Source organism: Microsporum canis, genomic scaffold (assembly GCF_000151145.1).
Source record: "Microsporum canis CBS 113480 supercont1.5 genomic scaffold, whole genome shotgun sequence".
Lineage (NCBI taxonomy): Eukaryota > Fungi > Ascomycota > Eurotiomycetes > Onygenales > Arthrodermataceae > Microsporum > Microsporum canis.
The window spans coordinates 237,142-254,598 of record NW_003299165.1 but is presented as its reverse complement, the minus strand read 5'-3'; the positions used below and the strand labels follow the sequence as shown (position 1 = coordinate 254,598).

Sequence of the window (17,457 nt, the reverse complement as noted above, 5' to 3'; positions counted from 1 at the left end):
GGCAAGATGTGAGTACACGCTTATTCGCAGTCTACAAAGTATGAAAAGCCACGGAATTCTTCTTGCATCGCCTGTGTGAGGACTGTTATGGACATGTTAGCCGCCCTTGCTCTAACATCTTTTGCCAAGGAATGAATCACACTTACCAGACTGAACCGGAGTTAGAACCGGAGTGACACTAGTGAACTCTTGGTCGAAGTTGCTAGTATCAGTAGGGCTGGTTATTTTTGGGAAGAAAGGTGGCGGGACACGCTTATGGTAGATATCGTCCCAGTTAATATTTCTGAAGAAAGCATGCGACATGATTTCCTGGGCGTCAGTTGGCCCGGATCCCAATCTCAGTTCTGGTTCACGTGTCAACAGTTTCTGAAGTATTGAAACAGAGTCTCGTGGCATATGGATGGGGTAAAGGGGTTCATCGGCAAGAATTGCATCGTATATCTCATCTTCGTCCTCTCCACGGAAGGGCGACTGTTGAAGCAACATCTGGTAAATCAGAACACCAAAAGCCCACCAATCGACAGCTCTGCCGTATTTCTTGTCCAGGAGAATCTAGAAGGAGAGCATTGATTAGGAAAGATTGAATGAATACCATCGACGGGAGGTAACGCCATACCTCTGGGGCCATGAATTCGGGAGTTCCGCAAAATGTACTTGTGGTGCTACCATACCACATTTCCTCCTTACACAGACCATAATCGGCAATTTTAAGGTGCCCATCAAGAGATAACAAAATATTGTCGAGCTTGAGATCCCGATAAATGACACCGTTTTCATGAAAGTATTTCAAAGCCAAACAAACTTCGGCAGCATAGAATCTTAAAGACAACGTTCCATTAGCCTTGTACAGCCTATTATCTGTCAACTGGAATGGGAGTGCTTACTGAGCTCGTTTGAGACCAAATTGACCACGTTGAATATGCAACATGAGATCACCGCCGCTAATATATTCCATAACAAAATAAACACGAGTTTCCGTCTGGAAACAGGCGTGAAGGTTAAGTAGGAATGGGTGGTTCTCCTTGTTAGCAATCAAAAATACTCGCTTTTCTGATTTGGTGCTCTCAACTTCGTCATTTTCAATAATGAATTCTTTCTTTAACACCTTAATAGCATAGAGCTTCCTGCTCGTCTTTGATTCAGCAAGCATTACCTTTCCAAAATTTCCTTTACCAAGAACTGCAAGGAAATTGAAATGATCTAATCCAATCATAGCACCAGCCTTCTTCTGTGGTTGAGCAGGAGGTGGCATTTGTTCTTTTGTAGCAAGGGCAGAGGGATGAGCTGTAACCGGAGTTTGCTGTTGCTGATGCATCTGAGTAGGAGGCGGCATGGCGTACTGATGCCCTGCAGGCTGGTGCCCAATTTGGATTGGAGGAAGCTGGGGCGCTTGAACATGGGCATAGGCTCCGGGGTCATAATGAGAATGCGGTGGTGGCTGTGGCTGTTGTTGCTGGGATAGCCTAGATTCACGGTTATCATATGCGGATTCTCCAGGTTTAATTCCAGGGTAGTCCGAAGGCAATTTATCATACCCAGTCTGCTGTGGCAATGGGCGCATTCCTGTTGCTGCTGCTGCTGCTGCCGCCGCCGCCGCCGCATTCGAAGGACTATGTGGAGAGGCGGCGGCACGGCCCGTTGCCGTTGGAGACTGGGGAGGCATGTACGAAGTGCTGGCAGCACTGACAGCGTCTGCAGAGGGAGACATCATTGGAGGACCATAGCTGTCTTGGGAGTGTCGGGATCCACCTTCAATGGGAGCAGGCTTTGGACGAGGGGGTTTGGTTGAGGCACCACTGGTTCTGTTGGTATTCCTAGCTTTGATGATGGTCTCTAGAATTTGGTTGGCAACCTCCATCGACATTCCACAGAAATCGGGTACAAGGTGAGCACAGTTAGCATGGCAAGTAAGAGAGCATTCTATTCAAAATTAGCAAACTTGTGAAAACGTCTTGGGGGGAACGGACTTATACATACCCGAACACCGCTTAGCATTCTTCCTTCCAAAAGGCAATAGGTAACCACAGTGGCAGCACCAGTTAGCAGAAATATTAGAGTATCCCTCAAACCTATGCGGAATGCGATGATTAATTTTCTCCTCGTCTGGATCGGTCTCATAATTTGCTTTGCTAATACATTTGGTCACAACCTTTGGATAGCACTTTCGGTGGCAGGTATATTTGCAGTCTGCACACTGCATACCAGCAGCATATTTAAGGAAGTCACCACAAAGAGCACAGCGCATAATGTTGTAGAATTGTTGGGTAATGAATTTATGGCCTTGCTTCTCGTGGACTTCCTCCTTCTTTTGGCGGACAGCACCTTGTCGGTTAAGACCAATATCAAAGGGCCGTCTGTCCTTGAGTTGTTTAGCTAGAAGACTTGTTGTTAGTACGCTTTTTATATTAAAGGTAAGTTTAATGAACTTTTATGGGATGGGGATGGGTAAAAATGATATTGTAACAAGCGATCCTTACCAAAACTCATCGTAAGGTGTATTCTCCCCACTGGTTCCAAAGCAAACCATGAATCGACCATAACTGTTGCATTTTGGCCTATGGGGGCTTGCCCGGGGGGTTGAGTTCTAGCAGGCTGACCAGGCTGGAATGAGCTCCCCTGGAACTGCGTATCCGGCCGTATGGCCCCATGATCCATTTTATCAGCAGAAACCCATCCAGAGGCATTAAACTCAGTCTCGATTTTCTTTCGGCGCATCTCCTCTGCGATGTCTGATATCCGTATCCAGAGCATACCGATGGGCGTCGGCCTGTCACCAGACTTATCATACACTGTGAGTTCAATCTCATTTGCTTTGTCAATATCCACGTTAAAGGTTTCCTCGGTCCATTTGTCGGATCTAGTGGCCCTGGTTTTGGCTTTTACAGCGTCTTCAACCTTCATGATCACGAAGGTTTCCGGGCCCCTAGAAAATCTAGATCCAGCAGCATGGTCTACGTCTTTCACAGCGTGGATCTTCATGGTCAGATGGCCCGTCAAAGGTTTGCGCATATTGGGAGCATTCAAGCTTTCGTCTAATCAGAGTATTAGTAAACTGAAATATATATATTATGGAGCATTGGGAGAAGCTTCTAACCATCTGGGTGGTCCGATGCACTTTCAATATCAACGTGAAGGTCCTCATATCGTTTCAAAGCCTGTTTTAATAGCTGGATCTTTTGGTTGCTTTCGATTCGTCTGCCTTCTGCATCTGCTCGGCTCTTTCGATCGCCCTCGTCCTGATATAGTCGTACCATCTTTTCGATACCAGCCTTATACTGCTTTTCCACGCTCAATTTGAACTCGAGCTGTGACAGCATAAGTTGAATCTTAGGCCCCAGATATGGCGTGTCATACTTGATTAAATCTGTATGATAGTAGACACCAGTTAATAATTAACAGAAAACAGTAGTGCGTTTGAAGGGGACTATATCAAGAAAATACAACCGACCTAACTTGCTGAAATTCGGACGTGCCTTGGGCATGGAGGCGTCTGGACGTGGGTCGTGGAAGGGTGCCCGGGGAGGCATCATACCCGTTCCACCCTGGCTATAACCTCCTGGGCCAACGTCTCCGTAACCTCCCTGGTCACCACGGTAGGAGGAGCCAGCATCCTTTGGGGGTATGGGGGGACCTTCACCAGACCCTCGTATTGCAGTAGGGGAGGTATTCCCACGACCCATCTTTCGAATTTGTAGCTCCTGCATTTTTTCTTCCAGGTAGGCGATATTCTTCCGTCCGTCCCGTATGTTAGCGTCCACTCGCTGCTGTACAAGCGGGTTATCAGTTGACTGTCTCATATTTGTCGCAGCAGCGATGAGGGCCTTTTCCCGATCAATCTTGCGATACACGGTGGCGATGAGCTCGTCGTCACCCTCCATGGTTGCGGTGAGCAGGTAGACGGCTTTATATGCGTGTCTAATGGATAATATCACTCGTTTGAGCGGCCAGTTCAGCTAATGAAAGGCGAAGCGTACTGTGTGTGTGGTGGTCTTGTGTCTCGGGATGCGGGGGCTCAAGAGAGCGAGCAGGGCCGCCAAAAAAACCCTGGGGAGCGCAGATGGATTTCTTTCCCCAAGTATATGTACAGCAGGGGACCGTAGAATGAGGACTCTGCAATTGCTGGAGTAGTGTGAGGCCTCGTCCTGGGATAGTGATCATGCGCTTCTGGCGGGCGGTCGTTGTATGGCAGGGTGGTCGTGCAACGGAGTGTCTAGTGACGTTTTGGATGTAACTGGACACAACCCAGCGACACTGACAACTCTAAGCAATGTCAGCTCCTATTATCCCACTTACAAGGAACGAAAAGAAGAGGAAGAGATCGAGTGTGCGCCCCAGTGCTCTCTAGATAGGCATCTTCACAGTCGACTTTGGTGGTTTCGATGTGTTGTTCCTTTTTTTTAAGGGGCGGAGGGGGAGGAAAGAAAGAGCCGCAACATTTTATTTCGTTTGGTGGGGAGAAAAACACGATAAAGTAGAAAAATCTAAGAGTAGAATATTTTAAAATTAAGTATTATTTATGAAACACGTACACGGTTTCCTTTTTTCCCTCTTCAAGATGAAACTGTTTAAGTGGTAGGTAGAATTGCAGGTTTCTGTTCTGAATACGGAGTATTGCTGTCTATAAAGATGATGTGCAAGGTGATGTTCAGCCCCTGAAATAGTCAAGTATCACTCTTTCTCTTTACTCCTGTATATTTTTCCTTGCTTCACATTGTGGGTAAGAAACGAAAGATACACATAGTATGTGCAGAGGAGTCAATAGACACCTCACTGTCTCCAACAACAAAAACCGGTTAGAAGTTATCAAAAACGACCACTCTAGACTGACAAACGAATATATGTAATGTCGGCTTTGCCATCTCGGCTCCACCAGCAAGCAAGTCGAGATCAAAGAGAGAGAGCGGCTTCGGCAACTTCATCCGCCTTTTCCTTTCGTATTCCTAAGTTGATTACTTCATATCCGAGGCAGATCCCTGGCAGTCGTCGTGCCGACATCGACAGGGGAGTTAGCAGAAATGTACCTATATATCAGTGCTTTGCCAGACCGCAGCCACACTCTATATACAGACATATAGATGCCCTGGAGTATGCCAGGTGGAAGGGTGGCTCTAGGTACCAACTTTCAGCCAGGGATAACTATGCTCCAAGACCAGATCCTCATACTTGAGGAATCCCGGCATCTCCACTGACAGCCAGCACAAACAAAAGAATCCCCCTTTGACTCCAATCTCAAGGATATTAAAAGCTGCCTATATTTTCATTCTTCCGCTTCTATCAAAAGGAAAACAGAGAAATAGCAAAGTCTTGGCATAACCACCACGTGACCACACAGTTCCTCTACAACAAAAAGAGTCGAAGACTCTCAATCATCAGAATTCACAGGCCCATAGCAGAAACGAGAACGTGAGGGCGTGAGATCGACTGAATACCGCTGAAGAAAATGGGTAAGCCAAGGAGGAAGATACTAGCCACGGCGGAAGACACCCTCTACCCGCCAACTGCACTCGAGGAGGGCCAGACAATCGCTCGAGTCGTCAAAGCGACGGGAAACAACATATACTCCGTCGAGTTGCCGTCCAGGGAATCGATACTGGTGGAGCTTCCTGCCCGTTTCCGATCTACCATATGGATGAAGCGAGGCACCTTTGTCGTCGTCGATTCCACTGCGCTAGAGGAGCGAGATAACAAACTCGCCGGCGAGATCGTGAACATAGTTAGGGATGATAAGGCGTGGAGAAAAGCAACCTTCTGGTCCGTTCCATGCCCATGGTTTCCGTATAAAAAAAAAAGTAATAGAATGCTGATATAATCGTGTCATAGGCCAAAGGAGTTTGTTAAGAAGGTCGTGGAGCACAGTGACGACGAAGAGTCAATTGTTGGGAAACTTCCTCCTTCAGACGACGAGGATGTGTGATAGAAGTCAAAGTTGACTGTCGACGAAATTTTATTTATTTAGCTTGTCCTTCGGACCTGGCCGGGTCTTCGTCAATCCTCTGCTTATTCCCACAGAGCACACCGATAGCTTGGACTCCAAGACAACCCACAACCACCATCGAGCTTGCATTTGTGCTAGGATAGACGTTCCATGCCCACTCCTGAGCTGCCCACACAATGAACGTAAAGACCGGGTGGGAGCCGCTTTTCCACAGTATCAGCGGTGACGTCCACGCAAGATATGCAAAGAATTGGTAGTGCAAGCTCCGTGCACAGAGCAGCCCAATAACCATAGACGTCATCATCGTTGTAGCAACATAGGATCGGGATATGTTGCATTGCAGGCTTTGTCCGCAAAACGCTCTTTGTATAAGAGAACCAAGGTCCTTATTCGCCGGACGGATCCAAACGAAGGCCAAGAAAGTCACCAGCAATGATAAATGTATGGCTAACAAAGCAACGGAAAAGGACCTGGACAAGAATACCTCTTCTCCGATAAATCGCCAGTTTACAGTCCATTGGAAGAGGAATTGTCGGGTAAATTCGAATGCCCTTGACAGATAGCCCATGGGCTTCTCTAATAGAAAGGGTAGGCCAAGTAAGACCTAGAATAGAACGAATTTAATCATCTTCCTCTTACTGAAAGCTTCACTTATCCCACTAAGGGTATAATATTAAATAAAAAAAGAACCTACCTGGACCAGTACGAATGCCACACCCATTCCTAGCGCCTGTCCAAATCCCACGGCAAACGTGAGGATTACTGCAATTGCAGGAGCAACAAGCAATCCCGTCATTTTGACACTTACGCTCAAGGTCCATAGCAAGACGGCGACATTCCACCGCTTATTTAGCATCATATATGTCGATGCCCAGATAAAACCCGCGGCGATACCGTCATTAAACATCCGTAACATAAAGATACTGTGTAGTCTCTTCGAAAGCACAAGGAGCGGGTATATATACGGTGGAGCACGCACAGCCCTATAGCATGCCATGACAATCGTTAAAAAGAAAAGGTATAGCACTGCAAATATGGCCTGTGCAGATGGTATATTGCGTCCCTCATTCGTAACATTATAGAAAGCGGTATAGGCATATACGTGGCCTGCAGGATAGACGAGTGGTCCAGTCGATCCTTTAATGGCCGTGTAGTCTCGTTCACCGGAAAGATATAAATGGATATGTTGCATGTAGGTAGACCAATCGATTTCGGTGTCTATTTAATGCGGATGTCAGTAGAGAGCGTAAACACTGACTGATAAAATCAGTACTTACATGGGACCTTGAAGATGATAGCAGCGCATAGGCATGAATCTAAGGCTAGTAGCAGTGGGCAAATCCATCTTGAGTGTTTGGGGTTCGTGAGAAGGTCTAGCACGGTAGTGTACAGCTGGCTCATGACGAGGGTAACAATGAGGTTGGATATGCGTGGAGCTTCTGGTGCAATTGAAGTAAGTGTGCTGCGATCTTAATGGTGTTAGACGTGTTTATCAAATTGTCAACAATTAAATACAGAGTAACTAATTAGTTAACTTACGATTAAATTAACGTTATTTTCCTCTTACTTCTAACTACCTCACCTAGCACATAGCTGGTATATCTGACCCCAATTGTATTGTGACAATTTTGCATATAACTTGATTCGAAATGATATCAGTATTAAATAAGAAATGCAATATATACAGGTTTAAATACAGAGGTATGAATTCTGAGACCGAGCATTCACTTGTCAGGTTGACACTCTAGTCATCATTTATTAAAATAGGGGTATATTGCAAGACATATCAATAAGATAAAACATGAAGTCATCAAAAGGGGTAACATGAAAAAAGTAATATCTTGTTAAAATTTTCAAGCAAGTTCATAGATCGGTTTGCTTGACGCTCCAGGAAGTTCGGCCACCCTGCCTCCCCCTTCAAGCTCTGCGGAAGCTCCATTCCTAGGTCCACCATCAAGCTCTGCTCTCCGGTTAACCGATGCTGGCTCAAGTTCTGCCGGGTGTGAGCTACTTATATAGGGTGGAGTCCCCCGTGGAGAATATGCTGGGACAGCAACGTGCCCATCATTGCCTTCCAGCTCCATCATACCCTTGGGGAGGGGGATATTATTGTCACGTTCAATCCAAGACTTTTGCTTCGGTTCAACCCCCACAACCTCAATAATCAACCTGTATCGGTTGTGCAGTTTCTTCTCCTCTTTCTTATCCCTCTCTCCGCTGTCATCTCCGTCCTGGGAACCATCTTTCCCCTTCCCCTTCCGTTTTGAACCAAAAGATAGGAGAGAATCAAAAGTTCCGCTACTGAATTTGGAACCCTCTTTGGTTTTTTTCCTTGGAAGTGCCAGTCGCACATAGAGTCCCCTATTTTTGAATGAGGTATTGTTCCAGCGTTTTAGAACAGAGACCAGCTCCCCTTCCTCTTGCAGGTAATCCTTAACTTTTGTCTCTATGGACATGGCATTAACAGCCTTTCCGGCATAATAGCCGGGTGCGGCGCCAAAGACCAGTAAAGGCACAGCGCTCACAAGGCCAACACTTATTCCAACAGTCCAAGCAGCAATCTTCTCCGAAGTTGTAAGTGCGAATGCCTCTACCATTTCGTCGCTAAATTGCTTCCATTCAGCAGGAGGCACATGGTTCTCAAACAGACGCTGATGGTACGAGAATCCAGATTCAACATTAGCCTTATTTGTCCGGACTTCAAAGATATTTGGGTTTGATTCTAAAAGCGTTCCTAGAGCAGAAGAAGAAGGGGATGTTGGCGAAGAGGAAGACGGAGAAATTGGCGATAGAGGCTTCGGCGAGTGGCATGTCTGCAATGGCCGGGATTTTTCATTTTGGGATTCGTCGCTTCAGAGGCATCGTTAATCTCGCAGTCAGAGGACAGAATGATATATTACGTGCTGGAGGCAACACTAACTCCGATCCCTGAGATGTTCGCACAGTAGAGATTCCCACCTCCTGCCGTTTGTATAACAAGTTAGCGATATAAATCTAAAGGAGAAACCTATATGCATGAAATATAAAACCCGACCTACCTTTTGTTCCATTGCGTCCAGTTTGTTCTCTGTAACGTGTTTTAAGGTGTGAACGGCGAATTCGTGAAGATGCTGTATATAATGGCAGTTGTTGTATATAGCTTCTCCAACGACGACAACCAACTCAGAGAGCCAAAGTCCAGCCTTGCCAGGTGGGAAGGCTGTAATATTTCATTTCATCCCAGAAATTTAGTCGAACAGACGGGTTCTTTGTCCCCCGCGAGCCGGAAACGCCCTTCTTATTGTTGGCCGGAGCCTTAGCTTTGACGGCACGATTTCTAAGCCCTGTACGTCACGGATATAATCCATAGGGAAAAAGAAAAACTCCCCGCGCGCCGTGGCTATCTTATTTAAAAAATAGTTTATATTCCCTGCTATCACAGTTAGTCATGCCATACGCAAGTCGGTCTCATATATCCATGTCTGCGACGCGAGACTAGGTTGTAGTCATTTTGCGCAGAGTTACGTACTTCTTTATGCTGAGCGGAATCTCGAACGAGTCGCTCAAAGTTGATCCTCCAGGAATGTAGTTAAATAACCCATATTGGCTTCCGGATCGTCGCATCTTTGGTTTGCATGGGTTGGCCCGTATTCAACACCTGCGCAAGTATATATCTCTTCGCAAGGATTGGCCGATGAAACGGTTAAAATGCAGACTAGAGTCGCAAGGCTAGCCAGCCGGGCATACTATGTGGAGCAGAGTAATCTCTCCGTAGATATCAACTTTGGCTGTGTATTCTCGTGATAATATATGAGCAAGAGAGGGAGAACGCAAGATGATATCAGGCAAAGGGCAAAGGCTTCCCTTTCTGGACATTATGAGGCTCCGTCAAGAGGAGTCGCAGGCCACCGCCTTGCAACGAGCAAGTCCTTGATGGTCTAGTGGTCATGATTTCCGCTTGTCAATCCTTGCTCAAGAGGATAACAAGCGCGGGAGACCGGGGTTCGATTCCCCGTCAGGGAGTTCTTTTTTGTCTCTTTTCAAGCGTGATTTTTTTTTTTTACATAGTATATATAATAGTCTAGATATTATATCTTGTAATGTAGTAACAGACATCAGGAATGACAATCTATCTATCATTTATAGAGATATTAACACAATGTAATATACAGACCACTGCTGTCATCACGGAACCATATTCGTTCCGGCCCTTAATATATGTTCACAATAAGTAGAGTTCTTTTTTTTCACTCTGCGCTTCTTTTCCACCGGATGTCGGTACGAGGGGCGTCCGCCTTCAATTGACCACCCTTATCTGAACTGAATCCGAGAATGTGGCCCAAAACTCCCCGTGGTTTTGGGACTGGGCACTCCCGTGCAGATTTCTCCAGCTCCTTGGCTTCTGCTTCCATGTGTCTAAACTCTGCCGCTTGTTCCCGTAGTTCTCGCCCAACTCCAGGTATCTGACTTATATTCGTGGTTGTAGAGCCGAGCAATGGCTGTCTAGCCAATTGACCTGAGGGTACCGTCTCATCGCCAGGAGGAGCCGGCTCTTTCCGTCTTCTCTTCCGCCTTATCTGCTGTCCATCTGCAGTCACTATTATTTCCGAATCGGCCAGTGCTCGTCGTGGAGCAGGGCAAGGGAAGACATGCGGTACGCCAACGATTAATAGGGATGCAAGAAGAGTTGCTGTGAAGAGGGACATGGTCGATCGAGACCGTGGGTGGAGATGCGAAGACATTGTGGCAGATTGATAATGTAGAATGTAGATGTTTTTTATTAAATCACGTAGGTCTTTGCCGAATGCCCCATATTCCCTCGCATGGAGTTGGTAGATACTAGGGGTGTTCGTTTCCGGAAGCGTGCGTCCTTCAGTGACCGATTGCGAGGAAGAAATGGATGGCCACACTATCAATGCCCGACAATTCTGCTATATTGATCCGGATGGCCGTACAGGTCCAGTTAATAGGCCAATGGCAGCTGGACGGGCGTCGCTCTGGGTGTGCCGCTGGCTGCTACTGAAGGCCTCGAAGTCTTCATGCTATTTTTTTGCAGCCAACCAAAAGAAGCCTAAAAGCGAGCATCGCTCACGTGACTAATCGTCTCCCCAACTTAACAGCATCAATAGCAGATAAAAACATGAAAAAGGAGGGAAGTTCTGATGTATGCTTACATAGTACCGATATTAAACGATATAATACCTCATATTCGAGTCGTGAGCTGTGTTTCGTTCGTCTATGGTGGAAATTCTTCGGTTCTCCGTTAGGCATGGAGAGATATTTCATCGCAGAGCAACTTCCAAATATAATGCGGTGTATCCAGACTGTGGAACATCTCATCTATTAATTAACAAGAATAATGCATGTCGAGACACCTTCGAAGACGAAATATTGTACATCTGCTAGTTTTTTTATAGGTTTTTGTTTTTCAGGGGGAGGATCTAATCTTATCAATCGCGCCATCCGCCTGACTAACCACGGATCCAAACCAACCTCGCGTTTTTTCTTCGCGCCACCAATGCTGCGTAACTTGGCCTGTCTACCCCAGATCAACCAGCGCAGATGCACATTCCTTGCATTCTACACCGAATTAAGTTTCATCAGCGTCGTTCGCATCCGTATATACCGTTTTGCCTGTGATAGGAAGATGAAGTCCACGGCTCTCCCAACATAACAAATCTCAAGTCCTGATACACCCCCTCGAGACCATCACCCACTCCCATACCGAGTAACTGAGTAGCGGGCCAGAATCGTACAAGCATTCATAGCTACCTAGAGCTGCTGTCAGGGGAGACGTGTACGCCGTTGGATAGCCAAACGGGGGGGGTTCCTGGTTTTTGCTTGACAGATGAGCGACCTAGACAAGTATATCGGCCAATCCTCACCCCCGCCTACTTCCTCGCTCGTTTTGCTTATTCTCTCTTTTCTTCTATTGCAGGGCCATTGCGCAACTGCGCTCCTGTCGCCCTATTCCCGAGCACCAAGTGCGAGAGCTCTGCTATAAAGCTCGAGAAATTTTAATTGAAGAGGGGAATGTCGTTTCAGTTGATGCACCCGTCACCATCTGTGGAGACATCCATGGCCAATTCCACGATCTGATGGAACTGTTCCGGGTTGGAGGTGACGTGCCTGAGACTAACTACCTCTTCATGGGCGACTTTGTCGACCGTGGCTTCTACTCCCTCGAATCCTTCCTCCTCCTCCTCTGTCTCAAGGTTCGATACCCAGACCGCATGACGCTCATCCGGGGCAACCATGAATCAAGACAGATCACGACCGTTTACGGCTTTTATGACGAATGTATTAGAAAATATGGCAACGCCAACGTTTGGCGGTACTGTTGTGAAGTATTTGATTATTTAGCGTTGGGTGCCTTGGTTTTGGGAGCAAGCACAGATTTATCACCTTCGGGCCCTGTAGTGACGCAGGCAGGCCTTGGAGGTGAACAACAAGACACTCAGTCCTCTACTTCTGCTGTAGATGATGGCGACGAGCTAGAAACTGAAGTGTTGAATTCAAAGGGCGAAGTCACGCACGCCTCTTACCGAAGAAGAAACCGAGGGTCTAACGAAATTGCACATGATATTCGAGACGTCTCACCGCCAAGAGACATATCATCTATACCCAGCAGTACACCTGTTCGAACTGGCCCTGCCGGGACCGGTGCTACTGGAGACAGCATGGGTAGTATATCGAGCAATACTGGGGCAGTTCTATGTGTCCACGGTGGTCTCTCGCCCTTGGTAGATAGTGTCGATAAAATCAGGCTCATCGACCGGAAGCAAGAAGTGCCCCATGAAGGTGCCATGTGTGATCTCCTCTGGTCTGACCCTGACGAGATTGAAGGTTGGGGCCTAAGCCCGCGCGGAGCAGGCTTTTTATTCGGTGCAGATATCGTGAAACACTTTAGCTATAAGAATGATCTATCGCTCATCGCGCGTGCTCACCAGCTCGTCATGGAAGGGTTTAAAGAAATGTTTGACGGAGGCATCGTTACCGTTTGGTCGGCCCCGAATTATTGCTATAGGTGTGGAAATGTGGCTGCTATACTTGAGCTGGACGAAGATGCGAGTAATGGGGGTACTATTGCTAGGAGTAACGGGGACTATGGACGTAACTCCGGTGGAAGAGCTGGAATGCTTGATGTGACAAGAGTGCCCGGCCCAGGGAGACGGTATCGGGTATTTGATGCCGCTCCCCAGGATACCCGTGGAATGCCTGCTAAGAAACCTGTGGCTGATTACTTCTTGGTATGTGCTCCACTTCATCCTTATTTGCTGCTGAGAAAACTGGCTAACGTATTTAATAGTGATGATAACTTTCATAAATAGCATGGATATTGCCTCTTTTCTAGCGTCAACTATCTAAACTAGCATTCTAATTGAACTACACAATTCATGACCCAAATGTATAGTATGTGAACGATAAATGTAGATGCATAGAGTGCAAAAGTAATGCTGGGCTGTCAAACGTCTACGAAAGACAGTATTTCACATTCTTAGCGAACACAACGATATTTTATAACATGCAATAACTAAAGCTCAGTCAAAAAACACCAGGTGAGGCTACACGAGCCTATGTTTCAAGTGATAAAAAGGTATTGGACACGACCACCGTCCCCCATGGAAAACTTCTCCGAGATATGCCATAGATGATGGAAACAAAATAGCCAACTGCACCATACTGACGGCGATAATATATGGCAATGATAAATGAGGAAATCAAGTGTATCTCAGTATCGCGCCACCTTCTGATGAAGGTAAAATCTGGCATAAAGCCAGGAGAAAAGGTAAGAAAAATATGTGAGTTGATGTAGTGGGAAAGTTGATAGTATAGGGTAAAATATTTGAAAGATTGCATTCAGATACATACTCAAAATGTCCAAGTCACTGGCAGTTTAGTAGTATACAAATACTGTGATTGAACTAAAGTAATCAACAGTTAGTAGAACATATCGTCTTGCTCCGCAAAGCTCCTCTCATCTCGTTGAGGCATGTAACTCGGCATATTTGACTGGGTAGGGCTGGTTTGAGAGGTAAGGAACTCGGTGCTATAGCTTCCGGCGGAGGTAATAGGGTGATGAGAGAGGCCAAGGGCCGAAGCAGTGGGTAAGAGGCCTTCAATATGCATGGGTTGCTGACCTTGGCTGTTGTAAGATTCAGTGGCCTGAATTGAAGGGCCTGAATTGCTTGCTGTGGTTGGGTAATCAATACTATTGCCAGGGCCTTCGTTCGGAGTGCCCCAGCTACTAGACCAATTATCCATGCCTAGAGCGAGGGCATTCTGATCCTTTAGCCACCAGTTCTGGCTAGCTTGGACGAGTTTTTCGGAGTCCACGAAGGTTGGAGAATTGGGTAGGTCCATGGGGAGTTCGTTGCTGAGACCTGGAGTGGTGTTCATTTGTGATTGCGAAATTGTAGATACTTTGTGTTCAGTTATAGAATCATTGTTTTTACGGGGGATTGCACCTTCGGTAGAACATCCATCTTTTGAACAGGAAGATTGAAGTCGAGTGACATCTTCCGGAGCGGTCTGAGCTGAGGTGTGATATGTGGGAGGATTGGAGGAAGCCAAAGCGTTAATTGGCGCGGATGTTGTTGATGGTTTGGTGGGCTCGGGTGTAGAGTTATGCGTTGGTTGCTCTGACAAACGAGAGCGGTCATGTAACTTTGGGGACGCACCAGATGATGATGGTGATTGCATCTGTTCCCAGGAACTGGTGGAGCCAAATTTGGCTCGAGATCGTTCAATGACAGAAACTGCTTCTTCTGGAAGCTCGACTTTCCACTTTTTAGATAGAAGATCTAAAATCCGTAGAGTTCTCCGGGCACACGGCCAGCTTTCAGCAATCTCTTCTAAATGTTTGAGTCCATGTGCAATGTCCCGCTTAGCAGACTTGTCCGGTAAGTTTAGGAGATGTATAGTGCATGCAGAATGGGCGATATAGATAGCAATGTTGCAGATCTGACGCAGCCCGTAAGTGCGTTTGTATAAGCGTAACAGTTTTGAGATAACCGTGGCACCTTGGGTGCATAGTTTTCTAGGGGAAACATGAGCTGGTAAAGGGGAAGTAGATTTGGTGTATTTCAAGAAAGGGCGGTAGAGGTGTATGAAGAGTAGTTGGAAGAACATGCTGTTGGAAATTGTTAGTAAAAAGACTTAGGGATAACTTAGAAAATATAATAAACAACATACTGCATGAGCAGAACTTGAGGTAACTGGCCATCCTTGGGTTCCATTTCCGGCGGGAGTGCTTTACGCCATGCCTCCAGGCGTGTGTGCAGTTGAGTTAGCCGCCTTAGCTCCTCCTGCTTCGCTATTTGTTTGGGTGGTGCCGTATTATAAAATGCACCCAGTAGGTCGTTGCTTATTTCACAAAGTTTTGAGATCTGCAAAGCCACAGCTCTGGTTCGCGAGGGCTGATTGTGGTCCTGGGAAACTCCAGAATCTGTATATGGTGACCATATCGCCGAATCTTCCTTGGGGAAGACGTCAAACTTTGGAACAGTGATATGAGATCCAGATAGCTGTGGTTGACGGCCAAGATAGTTAGACCAGCATCTACGCATGTTAGACGTATTTTTCTCAATGGGACAGAAAATAGGGATTGAACAGAAAAGGGGGAAGAGATCCCGCATACTTATCAAACAAGAAACAACCCCAGAATGTAACTCTGCGGGCATCAATGTCTTCCGCCGTAAGATTGTATGAACCCAAGCCAGCTGAATCCACATTCAGCCCAAGGTCATAAGCCATGCGAAAGCTCATTCCGCTATACACCCATCCCGAGCCCTCTCGGCCGCATCCAGCCTCCCTAACGGACATAAGAGCAAGGGCTTGCACAGTGCATAATTTTGCTTTCGTATGCTCATCATTCTCCAGGATCAAACGTTTTGCCTCTTTGAAGAAGTGGTCTCCCGCAGTGGATGAGTCGTTCGGGTCCTCTCGTGCCACCGGCCATGTGCTAAAATGGCAGCCGAGTGCTAGCATCGCATTAACTAGCAATGCAGAACAATACTGGCTCGGACGCCCTAGCATAAAGTCTCGGTAGAATAGTTCCTTGGACAAGGTCGTGAAATATGCGTAATGCCATGTAAAGTACAAGGTCAGCAGATGCCGAATAAGCTCCTTATTCTCGGTCACAGTAGTCCAGGATGTAGGGCAGTCATCTTGATCCGTTTGACCGTCTGGTGTCTCTGCTTCCGAGTACAACTCGTCATCCTCTGACAGCTCTGGGAGGAAGATCAAGTTAGATGTACCGCCCACATATTTCACAGCACCGTCGAGCTTAAGTTCACTTATTTTGCCGATAAGTTCAGACTCAAACTGAGGAACCTCTCTAAACGGAGATTCAGCCCCAGCAGGGAGATTCTTGTCGTTTGCGGCCGTGTCCAGTTGCTTCTGACGTTTCAGTATAGATTCTGCTACCACTTCCAAGTCTTCTGCAGATCGTATCTGCCGCACAAGGTCGGGGACGTCATCTTCATCGTACGTGAGAATCGCCTGCACTAACGTCTGAAGGGTGGTATTGCGGTTTCTGAGGTTGTCTATATCCTGTTTATATACCCCCTTACGGCGATGGTCCGAATTTGGGTCGTATACGCCTTCATACAATGTCAACAAACGGTTCCCATAATATGAATTGTGGGATAGAAGGAGGGTTACCTACATGGCGTATGATAGACAGAAGAACACGCAGCACAGCTGGGAGTGTTTCCATCGCACTTTTAACGTCCAATTTGATAAAGCACAGGTTAGCAAGAACGGGCCCTTCTATGGAATATAATATATATAATGATCGACCGAGGGCTATCACCTTTGATTTCCGCTTGCGACAGGCGATGCACGCCGTCGACACACAGCGCCTCTTCACTGGAGGAGTATTATCATCCTTGTCCTTGCCTTTCCCTCGCTTCGGTTTCGCTGGTGGGCGCTGGGCTCGAGGCGCGGATGATGCTTCTGCAGCCCCCTCTGCAGCGTCTTCGGTCATATTGATATAACAATGAAAAAAAAAAAGATTTTTATATCCAGCCGAATAACTCGGATAGCAAGAAGAGCAAAGAAAAATATAAAAAACGAATATAGAGAATACAACTCTCGCAGAGAGGCGGTTCGTAGGAGAAGAGATTCTTAAAGGACGTCAAGACAAGCGGCGCGCGACGGACGAAGAACCATGACTTAATCTGGACGACGTTCTTTTTCTATTAATTACAACGAAACCACCGTCGATGTCAGCGCAAACAGAAAATCCATCGCAACCAAAGGCGAAAAGAGGGAGAGGTTTGAGGAGGCGAAGCCAGCGGACACGTTCGACCAGACTGACTTCTGCTTCTTCTTCTTATCCCTTGGACAAGAAACTCACAGTAAACTCCGAGTCCTCAGCAATTGGCTGTCAGAGGCAAGGCCAAGCGAGAAGCAAAGCCTGCCAATCTATCAAACACAGCGAGGGGGGGATGATACAGGATAAAAATCGGAAAAGGTCGAAGACTTATCATATATACTGATACGGCGTATATTTATAACTACACGTTATGGTCGGTGGG

At 46.7% G+C, this 17,457-nt stretch overlaps 7 protein-coding genes and 1 non-coding gene across 8 annotated transcripts; 3 read left to right on the top strand and 5 right to left on the bottom strand.

Moving 5' to 3' along the window:
- Positions 1 to 20: 20 nt before the first annotated feature.
- MCYG_05158 (protein kinase) lies at positions 21 to 3,878 on the bottom strand (the record flags this gene model as incomplete). Its single annotated transcript, XM_002845243.1, has 9 exons — positions 21 to 82; positions 147 to 552; positions 617 to 818; positions 885 to 1,920; positions 1,978 to 2,000; positions 2,070 to 2,373; positions 2,478 to 3,032; positions 3,095 to 3,364; positions 3,449 to 3,878. 9 exons carry the CDS (start codon positions 3,876 to 3,878, stop codon positions 21 to 23), a joined length of 3,288 nt encoding a protein of 1,095 aa, XP_002845289.1.
- Positions 3,879 to 5,440: 1,562 nt separating this feature from the next.
- Positions 5,441 to 5,914, top strand: MCYG_05157 (conserved hypothetical protein; the record flags this gene model as incomplete). Its single annotated transcript, XM_002845242.1, has 2 exons — positions 5,441 to 5,751; positions 5,821 to 5,914. 2 exons carry the CDS (start codon positions 5,441 to 5,443, stop codon positions 5,912 to 5,914), a joined length of 405 nt encoding a protein of 134 aa, XP_002845288.1.
- A 34-nt stretch (positions 5,915 to 5,948) lies between these two features.
- On the bottom strand, positions 5,949 to 7,336 carry MCYG_05156 (mannosyltransferase; the record flags this gene model as incomplete). Its single annotated transcript, XM_002845241.1, has 3 exons — positions 5,949 to 6,539; positions 6,630 to 7,153; positions 7,213 to 7,336. The coding sequence occupies 3 exons, from the start codon at positions 7,334 to 7,336 to the stop codon at positions 5,949 to 5,951; spliced, it is 1,239 nt and encodes a 412-aa protein (XP_002845287.1).
- Positions 7,337 to 7,788: 452 nt separating this feature from the next.
- On the bottom strand, positions 7,789 to 8,985 carry MCYG_05155 (conserved hypothetical protein; the record flags this gene model as incomplete). Its single annotated transcript, XM_002845240.1, has 2 exons — positions 7,789 to 8,748; positions 8,974 to 8,985. 2 exons carry the CDS (start codon positions 8,983 to 8,985, stop codon positions 7,789 to 7,791), a joined length of 972 nt encoding a protein of 323 aa, XP_002845286.1.
- Positions 8,986 to 9,841: 856 nt separating this feature from the next.
- On the top strand, positions 9,842 to 9,937 carry MCYG_10551. The gene has a single exon. It is a non-coding gene; the product is annotated as a tRNA-Asp (tRNA).
- Positions 9,938 to 10,161: 224 nt separating this feature from the next.
- On the bottom strand, positions 10,162 to 10,656 carry MCYG_05154 (conserved hypothetical protein; the record flags this gene model as incomplete). The annotated part of the gene is made up of 1 exon (XM_002845239.1): positions 10,162 to 10,656. The coding sequence occupies one exon, from the start codon at positions 10,654 to 10,656 to the stop codon at positions 10,162 to 10,164; it is 495 nt and encodes a 164-aa protein (XP_002845285.1).
- A 1,106-nt stretch (positions 10,657 to 11,762) lies between these two features.
- MCYG_05153 (phsophatase-2a) lies at positions 11,763 to 13,287 on the top strand (the record flags this gene model as incomplete). Its single annotated transcript, XM_002845238.1, has 3 exons — positions 11,763 to 11,779; positions 11,853 to 13,164; positions 13,246 to 13,287. 3 exons carry the CDS (start codon positions 11,763 to 11,765, stop codon positions 13,285 to 13,287), a joined length of 1,371 nt encoding a protein of 456 aa, XP_002845284.1.
- Positions 13,288 to 13,855: 568 nt separating this feature from the next.
- On the bottom strand, positions 13,856 to 16,904 carry MCYG_05152 (nitrogen assimilation transcription factor nirA; the record flags this gene model as incomplete). The annotated part of the gene is made up of 5 exons (XM_002845237.1): positions 13,856 to 14,954; positions 15,110 to 15,475; positions 15,555 to 16,461; positions 16,489 to 16,518; positions 16,775 to 16,904. 5 exons carry the CDS (start codon positions 16,902 to 16,904, stop codon positions 13,856 to 13,858), a joined length of 2,532 nt encoding a protein of 843 aa, XP_002845283.1.
- Between the last annotated feature and the right edge of the window lie 553 nt (positions 16,905 to 17,457).